The following is a 25,618-nucleotide window of genomic DNA, read 5'->3' on the forward strand; positions in this document are numbered from 1 at the left end:
TGAACTAGGTGCAGTGCAGAGCTATTTTTTCTTCTTATTTCTTTAACTTTTAACTTGTCTATCATATAAGCTGTGTTATTACCGGTATTTTTCTTTTTCTTTTTCTTTTTGCTGGGTTTTTTTTTTAATTTGACTAGCCTGTAGTCCTCCCATGTGATGCAAGAGACTTTAAGTGACATTTGCAAAGGAATTGCGTGTGTAAGGGTCCATGTGGGGTAGTTTGGAAATTGGATTTAGAATATTTTATTACGACCTAAACTTCACGAGTCTCTTTAACCCTTTCCTTGGGTAATTGGATTTGGTACGGAGCTACCTTTTCCCCTTCTTCGTATTTCTTTTACTTTTAACTTGACTATCATGTAAGCCGTATTATTAACGGTATTTTTATTTTTGTTTTTGTTGGATTTCTCTTTTAATTTTGACTAGCCTGTAATCCTCCCATGTGACGCAAGAGACTTTCAACTGCCAAAGGTTTGTAAGACTAGACATGACAAAACAGGTCAGAATTTTCTAACCCAGGCCCGATTTTTTTTTATCCGAAGCAAAAACAGGTTGACCCGTGACCTGAACCATTTTTTAAAACTTTTTTTTTTTGGTAAAAAAATAATAAAATTAAGACAATATTGGTTTAATTGTTTGTTGTGACCTTTAAGGAAACAATTGAAATATTTACATAGCTCTATGCAAATTAATTGAAAGATGAATGATTGAGCATTCTATAATGAGTAAAGATTTTTAAATATCAAATAGCAAAGTATATGCCAAGATAATTTGATTACAGTACAGTTAAAAATATAGATTTAAAATTGTAGACATGTGTGAGAAACATTCACAAGTGTGAAAATAGTGAAGCCAAAGTATCAAATTAACATAAATTATGAATGCTTAGACCTATTTTTTAACAATTTATGTCCAAAATAAACGGCTTTTCAAATAAATTATTATATTTCCTAGAGTGTGTGTTACTTAACAATGATATGATATTCATAAAAGAGACCATGTATAAATAAGTAAACAATCAAACTTTAATATATATCTCAAATTGAAACAGAATGCCAACCACAATTGACAATAGATTATAAAATTAATTTTCAAGATTGTAAATTTCTTATATGTCTTTATTCTTTGTCAAATGAATTATCCAATAAGTCATTTGTAATTTTGTTTTATATTTTGGGATGTTATATTGTGTAGAAATAAAACTTGTGTATTTGTTTTACTTATCTTTGTGTTATTTTGTTTTAGATAGCAATGATAGGATTTGTATAATTTTAAAATTATTGAATAAGTTAATAAGTGTAATTCATTCTTGATATAAGTGGTGAATTTAAAGTAATACATTGTACATCAAGTAATTTATTGCATGACTTTCTAAATGGCAAATAAATGTTGTTTTCTTATTAAAAAAAAAAAAAAAAAAGTTCATGTGAAAAATGCTGGTCAACCCGACCCGACTCGCAACCCGATTGACCCGACCCGAACCTAACCCGACCCACCCGTTTTGCCATGTCTAATTAACCCTCAACCCAATTACGTACACATATACTCACAAAACACAAAATACAAGGTATTTGCATGATCGATTACTTGAACACCTTGGCATGAAATATGCCAACACACTAGGATTCTAACAAGAAGTTAAACATTTTTTAAAGTATACGAGCGTTAACCCTAAAAGGTTAGGGAGTAAAAGGATACATGAAACATTAGAAACTAAATTGACACATAGCCTAAACTTTGGGAACCAAAAACATAATTTACCTAAATATAATTGAATGAAAAGGAAAACAAAATGTCGAGGCTTGTTTGTTTCATCTTCTTGAATGAATATTGTAATTTAAAATTTTAAAGGCAAATTATACTAACGTTATTTGACATTTTGAAAATGATTAGAAACCTCCTCTAGTAATAAAATGACACTTAGACTCTTGAGTATTTATTACCTTTTTTTTTTAAATTTTTCATGATTTTTCTTATCATATAACCTAATAAAAAAAATCTGCATAATAAACACTATTTGGGGTTATTTTATAAATGAGATTTTAATTTGAAAATTTTGTATCTTGACTAATTAATAATGGCAAGTAAATGGTTATTGAAGATTTACCTAAATGATGAAATGTTGTTTACAAAAATGAAATGAGGTTTCTGACATCTCCCAAACCTTGAGGGGATTTAGTATAATTTATCCAAAATCTAATCATGAAATCTCAAAATCTTTTAGGATTGAATTATTCCATTTGTTGTGATTTTTATTTTTGTTTATTTTTCATTCTTTTTCTGATTTTTAGATTCTTTTAAAAATCTACTAGGGATTTACCTAAGTAAGACATATAGGGATTTAGTCTAAAAGGCAAAATTAAAAGGCAAGATTGAAAGAAAAATTAATTTATAAAATGCTAATCGATATAAATAGAAATTTAAATAAAAAATTGAGTAGAAAATTAAAAAATAGAAAATTAAAAAAAAAATATGCTAGGATCATATTTTTAGGTATTCGATAATCTGATTCAAAATACACTTTATGATGTATTTTGAGTCTTAGTTTTAGTGTCTAAAAGTGTTTTGGAGATTATGATTAAAGACACAAGACACTACTCAAGAATCTACTTAAGATCAGCCGAATTTGCTTCCTTGATAGAAAATTTAACTCTAGGTTGATTGACCGAACTTTATTAAATTTTGATACCAAATTGATATCACTTGACTGATCTAGATTTGTAGATTCTAAGTTTGGTTGAAGATGTTGTTGGTTTTTTTTTTTTTTTTTGGTGTGTGTGTGCGCGCGCGTGTGCTCAACCACATGTTGTCCACTAGAATGGTGACCTTGCTAGACTTGAATTTGTTTGGGGAGTCAAGTTCGGACCTCGACATTGGACCGCATAGTCCAAGGGCTTCCGTTGCAATTTTAGGCCTACAAAATGAGTAAAACCCAAAGTCTAAGAATCATGATAATGGTTGAAATAAATAAATAAAATATGCTTAATATAATAGCTTTGATTAATGGTAGCAATAACTGCTGAAATAAAGTAATATGTATTTAGTGAAATATTTTGATTGAATGATAAACTAAAGATCATAATGATGTATATCTAGCAGTGGGATGGGTCCAAAATAATGTATGTCAAATAGTTTATGTTCAACTATGGTCTATGTTCAAATAATGTATGTTCAGCAGTGACATATCAATTTATTAGTATATGTGTTTATTAGTGAAATACTAGTAAAATCGTGTTTATTAAATAGTTATGTAATATTAAAATAATTTGTATTTAAAGGTGAAGTAATCATGTACTCAATAATGTAAATTTAGAGATATGAAAACATAGTCACTTATCTTTGTATGGTTTGTAGTTTTAGCTATATAATATCAATGAATTGATATTATTCCAACAGCTTGACACCAGCAATGAAGAGGTAGTATGCCATGATAACTTCAAGATTGAAGGGGAAAAATGGGTACAATTGGAGGGGTAGAGAGTATGTCTAGCTATGTGCAGAGGCTAGTTAAGTTTGTCTCCTTTATCATGCACTTAAAATAATTTTTCCTTGATAATGCTCTTTTAGTTATTATTGAAGTTATGAATAGTATTGTCTTCCATGAGAAGGGTTTTATAGTAAGATAGGTTTGTGCCTTCCATGAGAAGAGCTTTAATATGAGGTCTTTGTGCCTTCTAGGGGAAGGGCTTTAGTATTATAAGTTTATGCCTTCTATGAGAAGGGCTTTTAGTATGAATGTCTGATATCTCTTGAGAAGTATGGAGATGGTAAAAGATATAGATGTGTTGTGGGATATAGTATTTGTAATATGCATGGATGATAAGTATGGATACTTGGTGAGAGATGGGTTTGTAATATATATGAGTAATATGTATGGATAATTTGTGAAAGGTGTAATTTATAAAATGTATGAGAAATATGTATGGGTATTTTGTGAGATATGTAATTTGTATATAGATACTTTGTGAGTTATGGAGTTTAAAGATATATGCAGTATGTATGGATATTTTGTGAAGAATGAATTTGTAAGATATATGGAATTATGAGAGATATATAGGTTAAAGATAGTAAAGATATAAATTATAGTTGCTGGAGGGGTTGTAATGGATAATATGAGGTATGGTGATGGCTTATGTTGCTTTCTAAGAGAAGAGATGCTGTAAGAGAAGTAAAGAGGCAGATGTGTTTAGGTATTTGGAGATATGGGCAGCAAGACATATGATTTTTAGAATATGGAAGATGAGAGAATGGGTATAAGATGGGTAGTGGGGGTATGGAATGGTGTCCTTAAGGCTTTAGCTTGGTCCTCTTTATATAGAGCCAAGTTTGAAACTAAATCAGATCAAGCTAGAAGAAAGACTAACAAATAAAGAAAGATTTTTAGCAAAGAAAGAGTAGTTTCTTTAGTTGGTTTTGATTTTTAGCCAAAAAGGGGAAAACTGTAATTTCAAGGCTGCTAGACCAGCTGTCACATCTATTCTGAAACAACTATCAAAGTAGTCTAAAAAAGTTGTCACAGTTGTCATAAGACAGTTGTTGCTTGGAGATTGGAATTAGTTGGGGAGAATATTCAACATTTATTTCATGGATTATGATTGAAAATGGTAAGATCTCTTTTAACGGTATCTTGCTATTTTGGGTATAGGAGATGGTTGCTGGGATTGAGCATTAAAGGGCTGGGGATGTCAATTTCAACCAGGTGTCAAGTGCTAAACACAATGCTAGTGATTTGCTTGGAATGTTTCTTAATTTGAGTATTTCCATGATTCTATTACAATTCATTTTTAGTAAGTAATCAAATGATTGATTGATATTTAATGAATATTTAGAGATCTAGTCAAGGTCTCATTTGTTGTGACTTAATCTTGGTGAGCAAGAAAATCATTTAATGCTCTGCTCAAGCAGCTGGACGGAGAATATTTGGGTTGATCTTCCATTTAATGCTCGATCAGGTTTGAGATTATGGCAGATTGAAACTGGACATCAAAGATATCATGAATATTTTATATTTGGAGATTAAAGATAGCCAATTAAATTTTAGGAATGGCAACGGGTCGGTTTCGGGCTGAGTTTCTTTATGCCCAAACCCGACCCGTGGGTCTGCCTTGGAAACCCAAACCCACCCTGTTTAATAAACGGGTTTTTTTTCCTGTGCCCCAGACCTACCCCATCAGGCCCCGCCTAGCCCATGCCACTTCAGGGCCCAATCTGTGGCCCAATCACAAAAAAAAAAAAAAAAAAAACAAAAAAAAAAAAAAAAAACACCCAAGACGCCAACATCTTGTTCATTAACCTAGATCAGAAACCCAAAAACAAAAACCCCAAGATCCTATTCTTCAATCGGACCAGAGAAGCAACTAAAAACCCAAAAACAAAGACAAAAATTTCAAATTTTTTATTTTCCCTTTCAAAATCACAAACACAAACACAAACACTAACATAAACACAAACACAGAAATCACAAACCCAAACCAGATTATAAAAAAAAAAAAAAGGGAACCCAAACCCTAACAATCCCAAAGGTCCCAAACCCTAATGAACCCAAATAGGAATGGCAAAAAAAAGATGAGAGAAGAAAATATTGTGATATTGAAGGCGCAGGGAGGAGGGAGAGAGGGAGTGATTGAGGGGGGTGACGGTGAGGCAGTAAGGCTGTGAGTGTGGCTGTGAGGGTTGGTGACAGTGACGGCTTGAGGAGTTGAGGGCGGCGGCGGTGAGGCTGTGGCCGTGTGGTTGAGGCTATGGTCGTGTGGTTGTGGCTGTGGCTGTGGCCGTGAGAGAGACTGGAGATTTGAGAGAGGGAGGGTGGCGGCTCAGAGATGAGAATGGGAGAATGAGATGAAAAATGAAATGAGTTAGGGTTGTTTATAACTATATATATATATATATAAGGGTAGTTAGATCATTTTATATGTAACCGGGTCGGGTTCGGGTTGGGTTTTGATGAAACCCAGGCCCGACCCAAACCCGCTTCGGGTTTTTTGTTTTAAATCCACACCTAACCCTATTTTTAATCGGACCGAGTAAAACCCAACCCATTAGGGTCGTGTCGGGCCGGATATCTGCGGGTCGGGCTTGGATTGCCATCCCTATTAAATTTAGACATGCGTTTGAGTTGGATTTTAGCTAAAAATAGTATTGTGGTTTATGTGAAATAATATGATTAGGTTTCTAAATTCGTCTGAAAACAACTAGAGATTAAATGAATAGTTACTTGGTCAGGATTTAGATGGCTAGAGCTTTAGAGTACTTGTTATATGATGGGTATTAAGTTTTAGGTAAAGAGCAATGGGGAGTTTTATCATTTTAAGTGTTATGTGACAAGAGATGCTTACCAAATGTTTTTCGCTATACACTAACCCGTTAGAATTCAGGGAGTTGGAGAAGACATGCCAAGCAACATGTTTCTTTTATCAACTTTAAACTGCTGGAGTTTTACTAAACATACTTCTTGGTCCTCCAAACCATGACTCCTAAAGTTTTCCCATAGAGACTAATGAGCTTGAATCATGAGCTGAAGATGAGATGACTTACCGTGGGAATTGATGAGATAACATGTCATGGGCATTGATGTCATTTTGTGTAAATATGGGCTTTCATTGGAAAAGCTGCTTTTCATGAGTATGAGAGAGATAATATTGGCCATGAACTTTGATTCATTGCTTGAGCCTGATTCATATATTGATGTTGAGGATGTCGTGGATTATGAACCCAATTGATGAAGAGGAAATGTGGACTATGAATCCGCCTCTTGAAGTAAAGATCTTATGGGCCCTGTGAGCCCAATCCTTGAAGTTGAATAAAATATGGGCATTTTTTGGGTTTTAAAGGAGATTTACCCAAAATCAATGATAATGTTGATGTGGCATGGATTGCCAATGAAATAATGTCATGTGGCGTGAAAAAAGAGCCTCAACAATTGTTGTCTTAAGCTGACTGTAATTATGAGTTTTTGAAACCTTAATAGAGAGCTTATATAAAAGCCCAGAAAATTGTATTTTAAATAAGGTTGTAGGGGCTAGAATCCTAAGGCTTTTAGAGAGAAACCCTAGCCTCCACATTGCTACGATTTTTGTTAGCCAACAGTTCTCTACCAAGCAAAGTTTCCAACACCAACCATTGAAGATCTTATTGATGTTTTTGTTATGCCAATGGTTCTCTACCAAGCAAAGTTATACTACTGCAAACAAGTTGTTGCTGTGATGAAGTTAGTCACATCGATTAGTAGATCTGCGCAACCAAGGTAGTCTACTAAGATAAAAATTCAACTAGGTTGGAGCAGAGATGGGATCAATAGGTTCTACAAAATGTAGCTATTCGGGATTGGGTAAAATTATTTATACTTGTAACCTCAACCTTATTAGTGTATTCTTCAAGAGTGGTTTTTCCAGTTGAGGTTTTCCTTATCATGACCACATCGCCATGTCAATTTATCTTTGAATATTACATGTAATTAGACTAAGTAATCCACTTGGATTATTGGTTAATTTAATTAGGGCTAATTTAAACCCAATATAAGTGGTATCAGAGCTAAGGTTATGGGTTCGAGTCGCACGAACATCAACATAAGGGGAGATTGTTAGGGGAGGGGGAGCACAATTTGGCTCCATATAACTGCTCTAAAAATAGGCCTACACGGTGTGATGTCAAATGCCATTAAAGACTTAAATGTGTCTTCCTCGTTACCTATTGGTTTTTTTTTTTGAGAGAGTTTTAACCTATGGCGTCCGCTCCTGATAATAGCTTTTTATTATCAGACCAAGACACCAATCAGTTTTTGGTGTAGGCGGGGATTGAACCCCAGATCTCTTATACAACTATCAGAGACTTTACCAGTTAAGCTAACTGGAACCCACACCTATTGGTTTTAAAGTGGGGTAATATAACTCACAATCTGACATAATTATTATACATACATATAAATATATACATGATTTGATTTGAATCTATAAAGCCCATTCTATGATGATTAATTGCTTTTTATCATGAAGTCAATATACTATTTGATTTTTGGTGTAAATGAGATTTTAATTGATTTTTATTCAATGATAGATTCATAATTGCAGAACTGGTTTACTTAGATGTGTTGATTGTTCAGTTAGATTTATATCATATAGTTGTAGAATTTCATTACGTGTTTTTTGTAATATACAATTTTTATTGTTACCGTTTCATTCCATACAATAAAAAGACAAATAGGAGAGCGTGAATTTATAATTACAGGATATTACCTACATTTTAAAAAGAGAAGTGTAATAACTATTTGGAAAAATAATAGACAAACAGGAGAGCGTGAATATATAATTACAGGATATTGCCTACGTTTAAAAAAAAAGTGTACTAACTATTTGGAAAAATAATTATAAGAATGTAGACTTTTTTTTAGAGACAGTTTCAACCTATGACATCCATTCCTAATAATAGCTATATATCATCAAACCAAGATACCAATTAATTTTTAGTGTAGGCGAGGATTGAACCCCAAATCTCTTATTCAACTATTAAAGATTTTACTAATTAAGTTAACTGAAACCCACATAAAAATGTAGACCTAATAAACAAGAAAGGGATCATGAACAATTGAAATCTTCTTTTTTATATTTCTTATTTAATTTATTTCAAACACAAAATTTCAAATGAAAAATAGTTATTAAAAAAAATGAAACATAAATATAAACTTCTATTAAGCAATAATGAATTTCATGGATGGAACATCATATGTTCTAATAATTATTATCTATGGAAAATTATAAAACTCATTATAATTTTTAGGATACTTACGCATAAAAATGTAGTAGTTATCTAAATACTAATAATTACAAACTCAAATATATATATATATATATATATATATGCACGGGTCAACCAATAGTAATAATAAGTATATTCAATAGTTGTAATATTAGAGGGAAGTTTATTCTACCTTAACTATACCAAAGTAGTGAGGGTAAATTAGAGGAGTCTTTGCAATTTCCTAAATAGTTTATTTGGATCTAATGTTTTATTGCACTGGACTCATTAAAATGATGAAACACATGTCTACTTTATCCTTAGGAGGGGGAGTACGATTCATCCTAGAATTACCGAATTACTCAAAAATTAAAGTTAACTTTTGAGAAATTCGGTTCAAGTAGGAGAAGTATTAAGTCCAATTATGTCTACATATGTTCGAGACTGATAGTGGCGGAGCCGAAAACTTTTTATAGGGGGCCAAGCTATATGTAACAAAATTCTTAAAAGTTTTTTATTTTTTTATTTAATGGAAGACCCCAAACAAGTAATTTATGTCATAAAAATTAAAAATCAGTCATTTATAAATTATAAACAAGTCATTCAAGTGTTTTTTTTTTTTTTTTGATAATTTTAATAGTTAGAATGGGAGAAAAAAGATTGGAGTTCCAGATGTCATGAACACATCAAGAGATGCCAACCAAACAAAACCAAATAATTTTTTTTTTTTTTTTTTGAGAAACAAAAACCAAATAAAATTTGAAGCAAGATAATAATACAAAATATAAATACATCACTCAATATATACAACACTATATTATTACATATATATAATTTAAGTTATAAACTCAACCGTACCATTTTTTTGTTAGGCTTTTTGTACTAGATTTATTATTTTTTTTCTTTGGTTTTTTGTTTACCAATTTAATTTGAAAAGTGTTACATCCACAATATTTTCACAATATTTTACATATATTGGACTAGTTCAAAAATTTTAGATGATAATTTTAAATTTTGAGAGAGTCAATTCTAAAATTTGGGAGGGCCAATGAATAAATTTACATGTAATTTTAGTAATTTATAATTTTTTTTTACTAGCTGGGGGTGGCCATGGCCCCCCCTAGCCCGCCTCTGGAGTCTAAGACAGGGGCTTCACCAACTAATAATGTTCATTGAAACATGGCTGCCTAGAAAGTATGATGAAGTATAACAATTCAATTTTCAGAAAAATCAATAGTTGAATGGAAAGTAATTCTGTCATTTTCTTTTCTTTTCGTTTCTTTTCTCTTCTTCCTTTTCCTTAATAGGTGTCCATTTGGAACGCATGTTTTCTGTGCGTTCTTGAGTTTAGCTGAAAAACAGTGAGTCTCATGCACTGTTCACAGGACCCGAAAGTACTTTTTTTAGCAAAAAAAACTTTAAAACTAGGTCTCACAGCACTATTCACACATTTAAAAATTATTTTGTTATAATGTTTTTAGTTTTCAGTTTTCAACAATAAGCGGTATCCAAACAAACCCAGGTGAACAAGGATTCAATTGGAAGAGGCTTATGCGTAACTTTCAAGCCCACCTAAAGAACAATATTCTTTGTTCTAACAGTAACTTTCACAAACAATATTCGAACACCCATCTTGATTCAAACGAAATGTTTACTTTTTAGTCTACTTCTGAGGTGAAATGTATGATAAAGTCTGACTATTCAATTTTTGGAAAAATTAAGTATTTCTTTTTCTTTTCTTTTCTCTAAACTAGTGGAAGACCCGCGCAATGCTTAGATAATGTTGTAAACTGTTATATGAAAAAAGTTATGTAAAATGTTGAATATATGTTAAAATAATACTCCTTCCATCCCAGTTTATTTGTCCTCTATTCCATTTTGGGATGTCCCAAAATATTGTCCTGTTTCTAAAAATAAAATTAATTAATTTACTAATGTTTCTATTATACCCCTATTTTATTTTCAAAATTATTTGAAAAGAAAACTAACAAATATTTAAAAAATCAATCTAATTGGGCCACCTTTTTAGTTGTCTTATTAAAAATAACTCTTTTAAAAAAAAGTTGCTAAATTTATTTAAGGATAGTTTTGTAAACTTATACAACCTTCATCCCACTTTGTTTGTCCTTTATTCCATTTTAGGATGTCCCAAAATATTGTCCTGTTTCTAAAAATAAAAGTCATTAATTTACTAATGTTCCTATTATACCCCTATTTTATTAATAATTCAATTTTTTGATAAATTTATTTAAGGGTAATTTTGGAAACTTATACATTTTTAAAAGGTAGACAAGACAATAAATGATGTTCCCTTAAAAAGTTTCACTTTTCAAACAGGATAAACAAAATGGGATGGAAGGAGTACATTTTTATAAGGCAGACAAGATAATAAATGATGTTCCCTTAAAAAGTTTGACTTTTCAAACAGGACAAACAAATTGGGACGGAGGGAGTAACATGAAGTAACACATTTTTATCAACTCAAACAAAAATCTGTAGTTAAATTTTCAATTAGAATTGCTTGATATAACATTTATCCTTGACTTCACAAATCGTAGATGACTTTAATAAAACAAAACTCACTTGAAGTTAAATAGGGGCAACACTAATGGATTCACATCCAGTGCAATAGCTAGGGTATTGCACGGGGTGCAATATCTCAATTCTCAGCCATAGATTTAATCTAATGGCTTAAGCCTTTGACACCTCACCAAATAACAAAATGACTATTTTGCCCTTAAAAAATTTCACCCGCCCACTGTTTCAGTTTCAGCCCTAACTTTTCACAAACTCAAATTTTCTCTCTCTCTCTCTCTCTCTCCCTTGCGCAGCTGCTTCTCCTTCAGCCCATTCTCTGCCTCTTCTTCAATCCATTGTCACAGCAGCCCGATACCAGTCCACACAAGGCCAAGCCTCTCTCTTTGCCATCACTGTTGCTTCGATGATCGAAACCCATGGTTATCATTTTGTTTTAGTTTTGATTAGTTTGATATTGGGTTTTCTTGATGCATGTAAATTCTGGTGATTTTGCTTGGGTTGGGTTTTTTGGCGGTATGGCAGAATGTACTACGATTACATGAAAAGTGACATGCTTGTAGGTTGCTGTATGTATGGGTCTCTTGGCTTTGCCATATAAACATTTTGATATTAGATTTATGAATTTTATTTTTCTTCCCTTGATTTTTTTTACCAAAGATCATCATTTTCTTTCATTTATAGGCACTAAAGATTATGACTTTCTTAGTTTCTTTCATTGAAACATTACTATGCTTCTTAGCATAATAATAATTTCTGAAATTGGAATTTGTTACCGTTGAGAAATATATTTGTTGCTGTATGTATGCTTTTTGTTTTTATTTTTTATCTATGACTGAGACTTTGAATTATTATTGAAATTCCCATGTGTAAGTTTAGAAATTCCAATTTCACATTGATACTAGAACTCCAAGCAAATCGTATTCAAAGTTGAACTTTAATCTACAACTCTATAGTCTAGGACAGAACTAGAACATGATGCAGAGATGCACAACTACTGATATTCTCATTTATTACTGTTTCAAATGTTTTCTACTGCTCCACTGGTTTGTGTTAGTAAATCTTATGGATTGAGACTTCCTCGTGAATTTGCACTTCTCATGAAGCAGCTTCTATATTTGGACCGGTCCACCTGGTTGTTGGCTCCAAACTTGAAAATGCTTCAGGACCAGAGGATCTCCATTGTTCCAAACTGAAGAAGCAAATATGGGGACAGTTTCAAATGAACCTTGTTTATATAGATATACTTTCTCCTAGGTGAAAGGCTTTATTTTCGTTTCTCTTATATATATATATATATATATATGAAAATAAACTCTCCACAGCAAGTGTCAGACTCACTTACCCGGATTCACATCCAGTGCAATTGCTAGGGTATTGCACGGGGTGCAATACCTCAATTCTCAGCCATAGGTTTAATCTAATGGCTTAAGCTTTTGACACCTCACCAATCCACTCTGGCAATCCGTGTGCTCACTTTTCTTTTCATATTAGCTTCCCAAATTTCAATTTCAGTAAAACACTCTCTCCTCTCTCTTTCTCTCCCACTTCAACCGGTGTCTCTCTCGCCTCCACCACTCTCTCAACACCTCCACGCTTCCCTCAACCTCGTCGTCACCGCTGCCAGCATACTCAACTCAGACCCATCAGCAAATTCGAAGAATGAACTCACTATTTGAAGCCAAATCCCCACGCCTTGTAGAGCGCTTTTTAGACCCAGATCAGAGAGCAAGGTTGGGGGTTGGAGAGAATCGGGTGTAGAGAAGTTGATGAAGCTCTCTCTTCACGGCACAGCCACTAGTCCGGATCTCCATTTCAGACAATACTAGCCTTTTTCTCATCGGAAATCCCTCAAATCACCGCTTCCTACATCGGAAATCCCTAAGCTTCTCTCTCTCCTCATCATCTCTCTTCTCTCTTGTTCCTTTATACTATCTCCTCACCTCTTCTTCAACTCTGTTTCCACTTTCTCTCTACTCTGTAAGCTTTTCTCTCTCATGGGTTCCCTTATTTTCCTTTGGTTTGTTCTTGTTTTCTCTGTTTTATTTGAGTCTTGACGTGTATTTGTGGCTTTTGTAGATTCATTTGGAGACCCCTTTGCTGATATGGGTGCAAATACTCCCGTGTTCTTCAGTCTTTAAGGGTTAGTACTACTATCTTTCTGGTTTTTTTTTTTTTTTTCCTTCCAATCTGGAATTAAGTTTATCCAACAGTATTGATGTACTGGAAAGGAGTTGACCATGTGATTATAAAACCCTCATAATATCTCCTTGTGGTTGGTGAGAACAATTAATTTTAATCTTAAATGGCTGTATGTTGGCTGTGTGTTTAACTGTATAAGGTTTGGTGAATTTAATTTGGGATTTGGGACCCCCCGCATACCCCACCTCTTTAGCCCTCTGCAACAGAGCAGGGGCTGATTTTTTTTTCTTTTGGATTGAGTTTGATCCAACAATATAATCATGAACTGTTATTAAAGTTTATAGAGATACTAATTTTATTGTTCCTGTTCTGAAATACATGTATGGGTTTTAATTAGTGAATTTTCTTTTTGTTATTATGTATATGCAGGAACAATATGCTGTGATAGGAGCAATATTCGTTTTGATATTTGTGTTATGAAAGGGGATGTTAGAACACACTCTGCTTCCTCTTCAATCTTCCTTTACACCTCAAGAGACGAATAATTATGGTGATGAAGGGGGAGATGAGGTAATCCAGCATGAAAAGATCAGACCATATACATGAAAATGGGAAAAGGGTACTATGGACACCATTGATGAATTAGACCTTATTGCAAAGAAAGAGCATTCTGGTGTAAATCATCGTTATGATGTTCGGCATGATGTTCCGGCTGTGTTCCTATGCATGTGATGTGTGGCTTAGTTATAAACTTATAATTATATATTGTAATGTACAGTCAAGAAGCAAGAGGCACACCAAGTAGAACTTAATGAGTAGGTCATGCTATCTGAGGTTGTCGAAGAATTTGATCTTGAAGCATACAATTTGTGGGAATTATGTATTATGAATTTATGATGATGGGAAGAGTTGTTTCTTGTTAACAAAGTGTATATTTCAACAAAACTATTGTTATATGGCCTTGTGGTCAAAGTGTACATTCTAATAAAACTATGTTCATTTTTAGATCAAATTCGTTTCGTCTACTCTCTTGAATTAAATGTTGATTGTAAAATAGGCCAAGCATCCTTTGAAGTCTCTTGATATGTATTCCTTGTTTTCAAAAGAATGAGTCATGTAAACCTTATAAAAAAAAAAAGAACAAGAGTAATGTAAACACTTCGATATAATTTGTGTTTTTGAGTCATCGTCAATATGAGTACTTGCTTCAAGCAAATTCATACATAAAAAACAATTCCATTTATTCTAGATAGAAATTCAAAATGCATTAAGAAAGCTTATAACAGAAACAAAATTGTATACATTACATATATTCATCAACACAAAATCAGCTACAACTTGAATGCAACAACTTGCTCAGCTATTCAATTTCGTAGCAACAACAGAAAGCTAAAACACAACACCATGTGTTTTGTTTCCATGGAACAAGTCCATTTCATACTTTTTTTTCCCCTCTACACAAGATTTATGGTGATAAATACAAGATGTCCTCATTATTGTTGACAAAGCCGTCAGTTGATTCTTGGATTCCCCATAGCCAAAATTGGAAATCGAATTGGCCAATTGAAATTGATAGTCTTCTTGGTGCAAGAAGTGAAAAGAATCAACCTTTTAACTCTGTTCTTCACCTTAGCTAGAGCCTAGATCCTTCTCTTGTCAGCAGGAAGTGAAAAGAATCAGCCTATTAGGGGAGCATCTCGGTGCATTTCACAATCTGATGACCTCCCTCAAGACTACACAACATGCATACAAAATAGCTTAGCTTAACTTCAAAGTTTCAAATAGATTTTTTGACAAACATTTTCCATGCATTTCCAAATCAACTTTAAAATAAAATAAACACAATAGTAACAAAACTAAGACAATGACAGAAAATGAAAGAAAATCATATTCAAAGTCCAAATTTAAATATAGCATTCTGCCAGACCATTATTCAGCTAAGAAAATCGTATGCAACGACTGTATTAACTGTATTGGTTATAGTTGGTCCAACACCAGCCCCTGCATGAGTATTTTTTGAACTCTATCGAGATGACAAATTTTGGCTCACTTACTGGACAGGGGAAACACAACAAATTTAAATAGGCAGACCATTTTAATGAAGTGGTGGCAGCATACGTATTATGTACATGACATATATATAGGCAGCCTTGGCCTTAAAAAAAATGAGAATATAGCACAAAGGGACACCTATTTAATATATATATATATATATATATATATATATATATAACACATTCCTGGAACTCTAAACGAGTTCCAAAACTTAAAAGGTCAGGCTTATTGGTCACTCATATAGAGCTACTGGCAGACCAGTATACCAACCATCATATTGAGAGAGAGTGATATACTTATCATTCTAGCAATGTAACTAAAGTAGTATGTTTCTGTTGCACATCGAGTGTTGTTATGATTGTCAAAGGGGGTCATACTAAAAGACACAATTGGTGATCTAATATAGAATGAAATTCCAAATGTTAGAGCAAGCTACAGCTATGGAGCCCCCATGGAGCACTAGCCAGAAAATTTGGAATAATGCAATAACATGAGACTAGTTGACATAACTATCAAAAAAAATGAGACTAGTTGATTTAAACTAAAGCCAAGGATACAATGAAAGTTAGTACAATCATCAGATCCAGCGTGCAACAGAGGGTAAACAAATGCTCATACAGCAGAAATATCAAAAGTTCCATTGCTACTAAATCATGTATAGCACTTTGAATAAAATGAGTACTTATCTCTCTTGCTTTGTCTATATTCCTCTTGGATGTTTAATTCTAACTGTGGAGAGTTTATTTTCATATATATATATATATATATAAGAGAAACGAAAATAAAGCCTTTCACCTAGGAGAAAGTATATCTATATAAACAAGGTTCATTTGAAACTGTCCCCATATTTGCTTCTTCAGTTTGAAACAATGGAGATCCTCTGGTCCTGAAGCATTTTCAAGTTTGGAGCCAACAACCAGGTGGACCGGTCCAAATATAGAAGCTGCTTCATGAGAAGTGCAAATTCACGAGGAAGTCTCAATCCATAAGATTTACTAACACAAACCAGTGGAGCAGTAGAAAACATTTGAAACAGTAATAAATGAGAATATCAGTAGTTGTGCATCTCTGCATCATGTTCTAGTTCTGTCCTAGACTATAGAGTTGTAGATTAAAGTTCAACTTTGAATACGATTTGCTTGGAGTTCTAGTATCAATGTGAAATTGGAATTTCTAAACTTACACATGGGAATTTCAATAATAATTCAAAGTCTCAGTCATAGATAAAAAATAAAAACAAAAAGCATACATACAGCAACAAATATATTTCTCAACGGTAACAAATTCCAATTTCAGAAATTATTATTATGCTAAGAAGCATAGTAATGTTTCAATGAAAGAAACTAAGAAAGTCATAATCTTTAGTGCCTATAAATGAAAGAAAATGATGATCTTTGGTAAAAAAAATCAAGGGAAGAAAAATAAAATTCATAAATCTAATATCAAAATGTTTATATGGCAAAGCCAAGAGACCCATACATACAGCAACCTACAAGCATGTCACTTTTCATGTAATCGTAGTACATTCTGCCATACCGCCAAAAAACCCAACCCAAGCAAAATCACCAGAATTTACATGCATCAAGAAAACCCAATATCAAACTAATCAAAACTAAAACAAAATGATAACCATGGGTTTCGATCATCGAAGCAACAGTGATGGCAAAGAGAGAGGCTTGGCCTTGTGTGGACTGGTATCGGGCTGCTGTGACAATGGATTGAAGAAGAGGCAGAGAATGGGCTGAAGGAGAAGCAGCTGCGCAAGGGAGAGAGAGAGAGAGAGAGAGAAAATTTGAGTTTGTGAAAAGTTAGGGCTGAAACTGAAACAGTGGGCGGGTGAAATTTTTTAAGGGCAAAATAGTCATTTTGTTATTTGGTGAGGTGTCAAAGGCTTAAGCCATTAGATTAAATCTATGGCTGAGAATTGAGATATTGCACCCCGTGCAATACCCTAGCTATTGCACTGGATGTGAATCCCACTTACCCATACACGTTCACTCTACTTTGCTCTTTTGTTTTTTCTTCTTTTTTTTATTCCCCTTAAATCTATAACCACACATTACCACCTACCCCTCAAATCAGATTCAAACTCCTTTTTAAATTTTACTCCTCTTCAGTTTTCTTTCCACACTTCTTCATAATGCAGTAAACTTCATTTTTGCCGCTCCCTCTCAAATCTCAAGTCTTTCTCTTTCTCAAGATAAGTTTTTGATAGTCTTTCTTTACATTTTATTCCAGTCAAAGCTCAAAGCACAGATTTCTTATACATATCATCCAATATAAGTATTTCCTTTATTTTATTTTCACCACAAATTTTCTCCAATTTTACTTTAGGGCAAATCTAAGAAGTTCGTTCTATTTTATTCTAGTTTTTCTTCTTGTTCTTCTTCATATTCCTCTTCAGATTCAAGAATCGGTTTAACCGCACCGGTTCTCGGTTTTCCGATTAAACCGGCCGATTTTTACTATTTTTTCGATTTCTAAATTATTTTTGATTTTTAATGATAACCGGACCGGATTGATGCCGGTTCCCGGTTGAACCGGCCGGTCCTGTCCGATTTTTAAAACTATGGCTACGATAGCTAGATAACTTAAATGGAGCACTCTTCTAATTATGTTTGAGGGAGACAGCTGGATAGCATTTGGTTTGCTCAACCAGCACCGTTCATAGTTTTTTATTTTTTCTTCGCCGGTTTTGTCTGTGCATGTGTCTTTCTTATTATTATTATTATTATTATTATTATTATTTGTAGGTACATATACAATTATACTGACTTAACAAATTTTTATAATTATTTGACAATTTACACAATTTATTGTTTTTTTTTTTTTACAGTACGTTGGTTGTGCTTTTTTTTGTTCAACCCACACTATTCATCAGCCTTTTTTATTTTTTATTTTGCGGGTTTTGTTTGGCTTTTTTGTCTTTTCATTTAAATATTTATTATTTAGATGCGCCTATACCATTACACCAATTTAACAAATTCTTATAATATTTTAATAATTATTTGACAATTTGTACTGTGGCTTTTTTTTTTTTTCATAATACGCCAGTTTTGGTTGTGCTCTTTTTGTCTTTTCTTTTAAATATTTATGTGTACATACACAGTTACACACACAACACATTCTTACAATATTTTCATAATTATTGAAGTGTCAATTTTTTAAAGGTCAAAATAAAATAATAATAATATAGGAAATTGAGAATTACTACTATCTAAAACTCAAAATACATGAAGAAAATTTTTGAGATATTAAAATTTAGTGGGAGTATTTTAGACATTACACAATTAATTTTTTAAGAATCATAAACTTTCGGTTTAATTAAGAGAATTACAATATGACATATTTGCTATTTTCCAAAATTTTAAGGGAAAATTATTTGATTTTAAAGTTTAAAGAGTAATACTATGTCCATAACATTTTTACAATAATTTTATAACAAATTTTATGTGACAAGGTATTTTTGATGGATAAAAAAATGATATTAGTAGTGGGCTCAATTTAAAACCAATAAAAACTTTTCATTTAGAGTTTGTTCTAAATATGTTATGGATGTAGCATTTCTCTTAAAAAAAAAAATATCTATTCGGATCCTAAAAATGAAAGTATTGTGAACATGTTGTAATATTTTGTTATATTCTTAGACTTCTTTTTTAGTATAGTCAAATTGGGTGAGTCAAAATTCATGGTTTCACACACAATTTTCTTGTAAATTTGGTAAAAACACTAAACTTGAGGAACTCAATCTAAAATTTCAATAATAAATAATTGGCAAAACTTATGAATTTTTTAATTATATTCACATATATGATAAAGAGATAGTGTTATTTTCAAAGAATAATTTAACATTGATGTAATGGATATTACAAAATTTATTACATAATTTTTACAATTTGATATGTCATCAATAAAAAAAATTGTTATATACACAATATTTTCACAATACTTTCATACAAATCACAAGTGGTCTGTGATTAGTTGTCATTGGTTCAAATTTGAATCTACCACTGAAATAACTTTTTTACCCTATCAATAACAACTCGTAACAACCTATCACTTAAGATTTGTTATAAAAGTATTGTCAAAATATTGTAGATATAGCATTTTTATTAAAAAAATTGCATATATTTGTTTATTATATTTTCGAAATTTATCATCAACCACACTCATTACTATATCAAATTAATTGATGAAAGTTTTGTAGTAAAATTTGTAGATATTTAACATTTTTCCAATTAAATTCAATATATAGTTATATCGATTAATATTTAATTACACAAATTTAATGCTTCTCTATTCTTTTTTGTCCACTTCTCGCATTTAATATGGTAGAGGTAGCTATTAAAAAAAGTTGGGAGAAAATTCAATACGGTAGATGCATAAAAACTTTATTCTTTTTTGGGATTTTCATTGAAAATTTTTTGTTCAGATTTTGCCTCCTATCACTTGGAGTCATAGCTTCCTCACAATTCAACCACTGTGAAAATTTGTCGCGCATGCACCATTTTGTGTTTGCAGCGTTTCTCATTACCTCTGAATCTTATCCAAATTCCAAACACAAATGCCACCCGAGGTGGGTCCCAGTGATACCACAACGTTTCACAATATGACAACACGTGAGAACAAGCGAAAATCTAGAAGAAACAGAGAAAGTTTGAATATGAATTTTTTTTTTTTTAAGAATAAGTTTGAATATGAATTTAGAATGCATAAACTACACTACACTCCAAAAAAAGAGCGTACCCAAGAAATTTCTCTGAATTTATTAGAATGCATAAACTACACTAGAGTCCAAAACAAGCGCGTACCCAATAAATTTCTCTCCAGTTTCGCACTGGTATTGGGTCCCAAAGTTTGAAAATGAATGGTAAGCAATTTTTCAATTAGCATTTTCACATTACTGTAACCGGATGGTAAACTTAAATTTTATTATTTTAAGTGGTACGTGGGTTTGTTGGAGAGAGGAGAAAGAGAGAGAAATTAATTTTTTTATATTATTTGTTAGTATAATTTATATTATTTTAATGAATCATGTGTAAAAAAAATTAAAATATTAAATAAGTTATAAAATAAGATGATAAAATAAATAAAATATGTTTGAAGAATGGAAAATAAGCACTTTTTTACGTCTTACTAGTGCTCTAAGGATTCGACTCTACCTGCCGTATTCACAATTCCATGTTTTGCACTTGGATTTATGCATATAGCTCGAGTTTCAAGGCTGTATATAGTTAAAAATCCTATATATAAAAAAAAAATTAAGTAGTACATACAAATGTATAAAATTCTAAGGTTTGGCCCAGCAAAATTATTCCTAGCCCCCTTGACCCAAAATCCTTTTTTCTTTCCCTCAACATAGTTCATGGCCTTGTAATGAAATAAAATTTCGTCCAAATAACACAATAAAATTTTAAAATTTAACCGAAATAGTCCAACAAAAATTAACCACCAAGCCCATCCTTAGGCCTTTCAAAAATTTACTAGCAAAAAAAAAAACATTTTATCAAACCAGATTACAGATGAATTTATTCTCCAAAAAAAAAAAAAAATTACAGATGTATTAATTTCAAAAAAAAAAAAAAAACTGGACTCTAGTACCACTGCTGCAAAAACATTCTTCTAGGAGTGTACCACCGCTGCACTGCATCACCTAGCCCACTTCACGGAGGTGACGAGTCAATGTTCACGCAGTTTTCTTTCTCTAACTCTGTTTAATACTATTTATCTTTACTGAAGAACTATTCTATATATGTTTGAGTGGGACAGCTGGATATCTTGTGATTCTGAAATTTGAAAAAAATAATTAATAAAGAAAAAGCATAACCACAAATATAGTCAAGAGTCAAAAAGCTTGTTGTTGCTGTGACTTCTGCTACAGCTACCAATTTATTGTGTATTGTAACTCTAACAACTTGGCGGAAAAAAAAAAGTAAATAAATGAGGATGAGATAATGTATGGGAGTAGTTGGCACCAGCGTGTTGATTGTTTTTTTAGTACATTGAAATTTCAATAATAAATAATCAGTAAAACTTACCTTTTTTTTAATTATATTCACATATATGATAAAACACAGATAGTGTTATTTTCAAAATAGAATTAAACGAAAGATATTACAAAATTTATTTTACAGTTTTTCTAATTTGATATGTCACCAAAAATAATTCATATATATTTGTTTATTATGTTCTTGAAATTTAGTAAGCACACTCATTAGCTTCAATTTATGAAAGTTATGTAATAAAATTTGTAATATTTTTTCAATTAAATTCAATATACTTATATTGATTAATTTAAATACACAAATTTAATGCTTCTTTATTCTTTTTTGTCTAATTCTCGCGTTTAATATAGTAGAGATAAATATTAAACGCGTGAGAATGAGGGAGATCCTAGAAGAAACAGAGAAAGAGAGAAAATATTAAAACACATATATAGATAAAAGAAGAGATCAAAAAAGAAAAATGAAAAAGAAAAAGGGGATAGAGAGATGATGGTGATGGAGGGAGAGAAAAGAAGTAAAAGGAAATTTCGAAGAAAAGGGAGAGAGAGAAAAGAGAGAAAGAAAGAAATTGTGTCTCACTTTCTTTAAACTTTGAATACGAATTCAGAATGTATGAATGGTAACACACTACACTCCAAAAATAAGCGCATACCTAAGAAATTTCTCTCCACTTTCCTACTGGTACTGGGTCCCAAGTTTGAAAATGAATGGTAAGCAATTTTCCTACAAATCTTCTCCACGTCTGGGCCACCAACTCTCACCGCTAGTATTTCATAATAGACCAACATAGTCTTGTGACCTCACAGTCACAGGAACTCAACTAACATTCAATTCCTTTAGAGCATCCACAGCCGGAAATGCCATCCTATCCTATTTTACCATCCCAAAAAGCTACTTTATCAATTATACCATACCATTTTTCAATACACCCAACATCCCAAAACTCTATTTCTTTTCTCAGTTTATTTAAATATTCTTTTTTATTATTTTTTTACTATTTCTCTCTCTCTCTCTCTCTTTTCCTTTTCGTCTCTGTCCCTCAACCTCTGGCACAAGAACGGATAAGAAAAAAAAAAAAAACAACCGGCAAGGTCTCTCATGGGCTTAACACCACCACCGTTCAACCACCGTCAAACCAAAACCAAATTAAACCACCATCAAACAGCGCCACCACCCCAAAGCAGCGCCACCACCATCAAACCAAAACCAAAACTACATTAAAAAAAAAAACCATCAAGCCCAACGATCAACCCATTAAAAAAAAAAAAAATCAATATCGGAGCCATTAGAGCTCCGATTCAAACCCATCGGAGCCACCACTAGCAAACCCATTCAAAACAAATCACCAGCAAACCCAGCCCTCACGCCGATCCAAACCCAGCCCTCACACCGATCCAAACCAAACAGCGCCACCACCCCAAAGCAGCGCCACCACCATCAAACCAAAACCAAAACTACATTAAAAAAAAAAACCATCAAGCCCAACGATCAACCCATTAAAAAAAAAAAAATCAATATCGGAGCCATTAGAGCTCCGATTCAAACCCATCGGAGCCACCACTAGCAAACCCATTCAAAACAAATCGCTAGCACCATCAAACCAAAACCAAAACTACATTAAAAAAAAAAACCATCAAGCCCAACGATCAACCCATTAAAAAAAAAAAAAATCAATATCGGAGCCATTAGAGCTCCGATTCAAACCCATCGGAGCCACCACTAGCAAACCCATTCAAAACAAATCACCAGCAAACCCAGCCCTCACGCCGATCCAAACCCAGCCCTCACGCCGATCCAAACCCAGCCCTCACACCGATCCAAACCCACGCCACCACCTGACCCATGCATGATTCACCGATACACCGATCCAAACCCACGCCACCACCTGACCCATGATTCACCGATACACCGATACACCGATCCAAACTGATCTGAGATTTTTTTTTTTTTTATATGGAAACAAACTAATCTGAGATAGAGTAGAGAGCAGAATGAGAGGAGGAAGAGAGAGAAAAGAAAGAGAAATAACGGAAGAGGAGAGAGAAATTCCCGGGTTAAATGAGAGAGGAGAGAGAAATGAGAGTATTAAAAAATTGTTTTTTTTTATAACATTCAGCTACAGTACCATCTTACATTTGAGATGGTACTGTAGCTAAATCCCAAATTTAGAATTGGCATATGGCATATGGCCTTTCCATTGTTGAGTAGTTTTGGGGCTTAAATGCCAAATGTTCCTAACATTTGGCATTTAGAAGCCCCACTGCTGATGCTCTTACTCTGCCATTCTCATATATTCTCTCTCTCTTAAAAATTCATTTAGAAAATTCTCACTTAAACTCTTACCATTCCAATTTCATCACTTAAACTCTCCTCTTCCTGTTAAATTTGTTCTACTGTCTATCCAAATCACCATGGCTTTTCCAATCAACCAAGGAGACTCTTCTTCCTCTTTCACCCACCAGTGTAGATATGATGTATTCGTGAGTTTTAGAGGTGAGGATACCCGCAATAATTTTACGAGTATTTTGATCGGCATTTTATATCATCATGGTATCAACATCTTCCTTGATAACGAGCACTTAAGGGGTGAAGAAATTTCAGACAAACTTTTCGAAGCCATTGAAAGTTCAAGAATTTCAATCATTGTATTCTCTAAAAACTACGCATTTTCCACTTGGTGTTTGAAAGAACTTGTCAAAATTCTTGAGTGTAAAAAGAAAGGCCAAATTGTGCTACCAATTTTTTATAAGGTGGATCCATCAGAAGTACGTAACCACCAAAAGGGGAAATTTGGAGAAGCTTTGACAAAACATGAAACAAAGTTCAAGGATAAAATGGAAGTGCAAAAATGGAGGATAGCTCTACATGAAGCCGGTAATATAGGTGGATGGCATTGCACAAAAGAGTATGCATTTTATCACTATATTTGTTATCACCAAAAACTTTTAACGTTAAACAACTCTCTAGTGAAGTCTTATTTTTTGCCTTATTTTTTGAAAATTTGAAAGTTCATATCTTTTAATAATGTGCTAGTTAGGCTAGATAGAAAGGTAAGCACATATAACTGATTATCTTGTCAATCCCACATCAGGCAACTTTATATAATTTGAGGTTTTTAGGGTTTTTTTTTAATATTTTAATATCAATTAAATATTATTTATTCATCTTTCTATATATATATTGTAAGGATTCAATTTGTAGTGACCCCAAAACTTGTATTGAGTTCGAACGCTAAAGGCCCAAACAATAAATTTGTAGAGCGTGGATATAAAAGAACTAGATTAACTTTAAAAGAAAAACGATTAAATTTAACGTTTCTAGATGGATTACGCCAAATATTACGATCAGTTTCCCCTTTAGTCAAGTTAAGTTCTTATTTCATCAGGTTTTCTTTTAAGTGTCACTTATTCAAAAGTTCCGATCCCCTTTTCTCAATGCATTCTTCTACGTTATATACTATCATGTTGGTGTCATCTTTACCACACACGTGTAGGTTGGATTCGGGGAATCATCTCTTGTCCCATCCAACACTTCCTAGATCCTTTAACCAGTAGCTGTAAGGCTGCTTCATCACTGTTCAGGCATCACCTCCACATTAATGCGGCCAGAGAGTTGGTTGAGAGGCAATTAATGCGAAGGTAGTAGTTGTTCTAGATATTTGTTCATCTTTTCTTTCTTACCCTTGGTCCCATGTCTCACCTTTAGTGGTGATGTAGCTCTGAAGTGTGTTTGTAACAATATGGAGTTCAGGTCATCCTCGGACTCATACTGCCGAGGAGGATTTTGTCCTCGGACTAATACTAAACTCACCTCACGTGATATCTACTCTTCTTTTCGTTTGATTACCCTTATGACCTTATATGGCTTCCTCGGACAGTTTTACAGCCTTGGATAGGCCACAGGCCCATTTAGCTTGATTTTAATAATTGTTAAATAATCGGCCCCCCCCCCACACACACACACACACACACATATATATATATATATATATATATATTGTTTTAAATTGTTTTTTTAAGATGCAAAATTGCTTATTAAGTTTTTGTATTTAAGTTTTGTTAACTTATCAATAATTATTCAGTACTCATAACATTTTTTTGGTCAAACAAATTTACTATTTCAATTGAGTTAGATTTCTATGGTTTAATATT

The 25,618-nt window shown here is 32.8% G+C and overlaps 1 protein-coding gene and 2 long non-coding RNA genes across 52 annotated transcripts in view; 2 read left to right on the plus strand and 1 right to left on the minus strand.

Annotated features, from left to right (window-relative positions):
• Positions 1–11,527: 11,527 nt before the first annotated feature.
• LOC126717327 (uncharacterized) lies at positions 11,528–14,419 on the plus strand. Its single transcript, XR_007652524.1, has 4 exons — positions 11,528–11,687; positions 12,375–13,245; positions 13,345–13,408; positions 13,837–14,419. It is a non-coding gene; the product is annotated as an uncharacterized LOC126717327 (long non-coding RNA).
• Positions 14,420–14,631: 212 nt separating this feature from the next.
• Positions 14,632–17,085, minus strand: LOC126717329 (uncharacterized). The gene is made up of 2 exons (XR_007652525.1): positions 16,258–17,085; positions 14,632–15,140 (listed from the first exon to the last, which is right to left on the minus strand). It is a non-coding gene; the product is annotated as an uncharacterized LOC126717329 (long non-coding RNA).
• A 6,653-nt stretch (positions 17,086–23,738) lies between these two features.
• LOC126717331 (disease resistance protein RML1B-like) overlaps positions 23,739–25,618 on the plus strand; it is a 131,984-nt gene continuing 130,104 nt past the window's right edge. For all 50 annotated transcript variants that reach the window (XM_050418960.1, XM_050418952.1, XM_050418956.1 and 47 more), the window contains exon 1: positions 23,739–24,372. In XM_050418960.1, coding sequence (XP_050274917.1) covers positions 23,879–24,372 — 494 coding nt within the window. In that variant the 5' untranslated portion in view covers positions 23,739–23,878. The remainder of the gene's footprint in view (positions 24,373–25,618) is intronic.

The sequence above is a fragment of the Quercus robur genome, chromosome 3, assembly GCF_932294415.1.
Source record: "Quercus robur chromosome 3, dhQueRobu3.1, whole genome shotgun sequence".
Classification (NCBI taxonomy): domain Eukaryota; kingdom Viridiplantae; phylum Streptophyta; class Magnoliopsida; order Fagales; family Fagaceae; genus Quercus; species Quercus robur.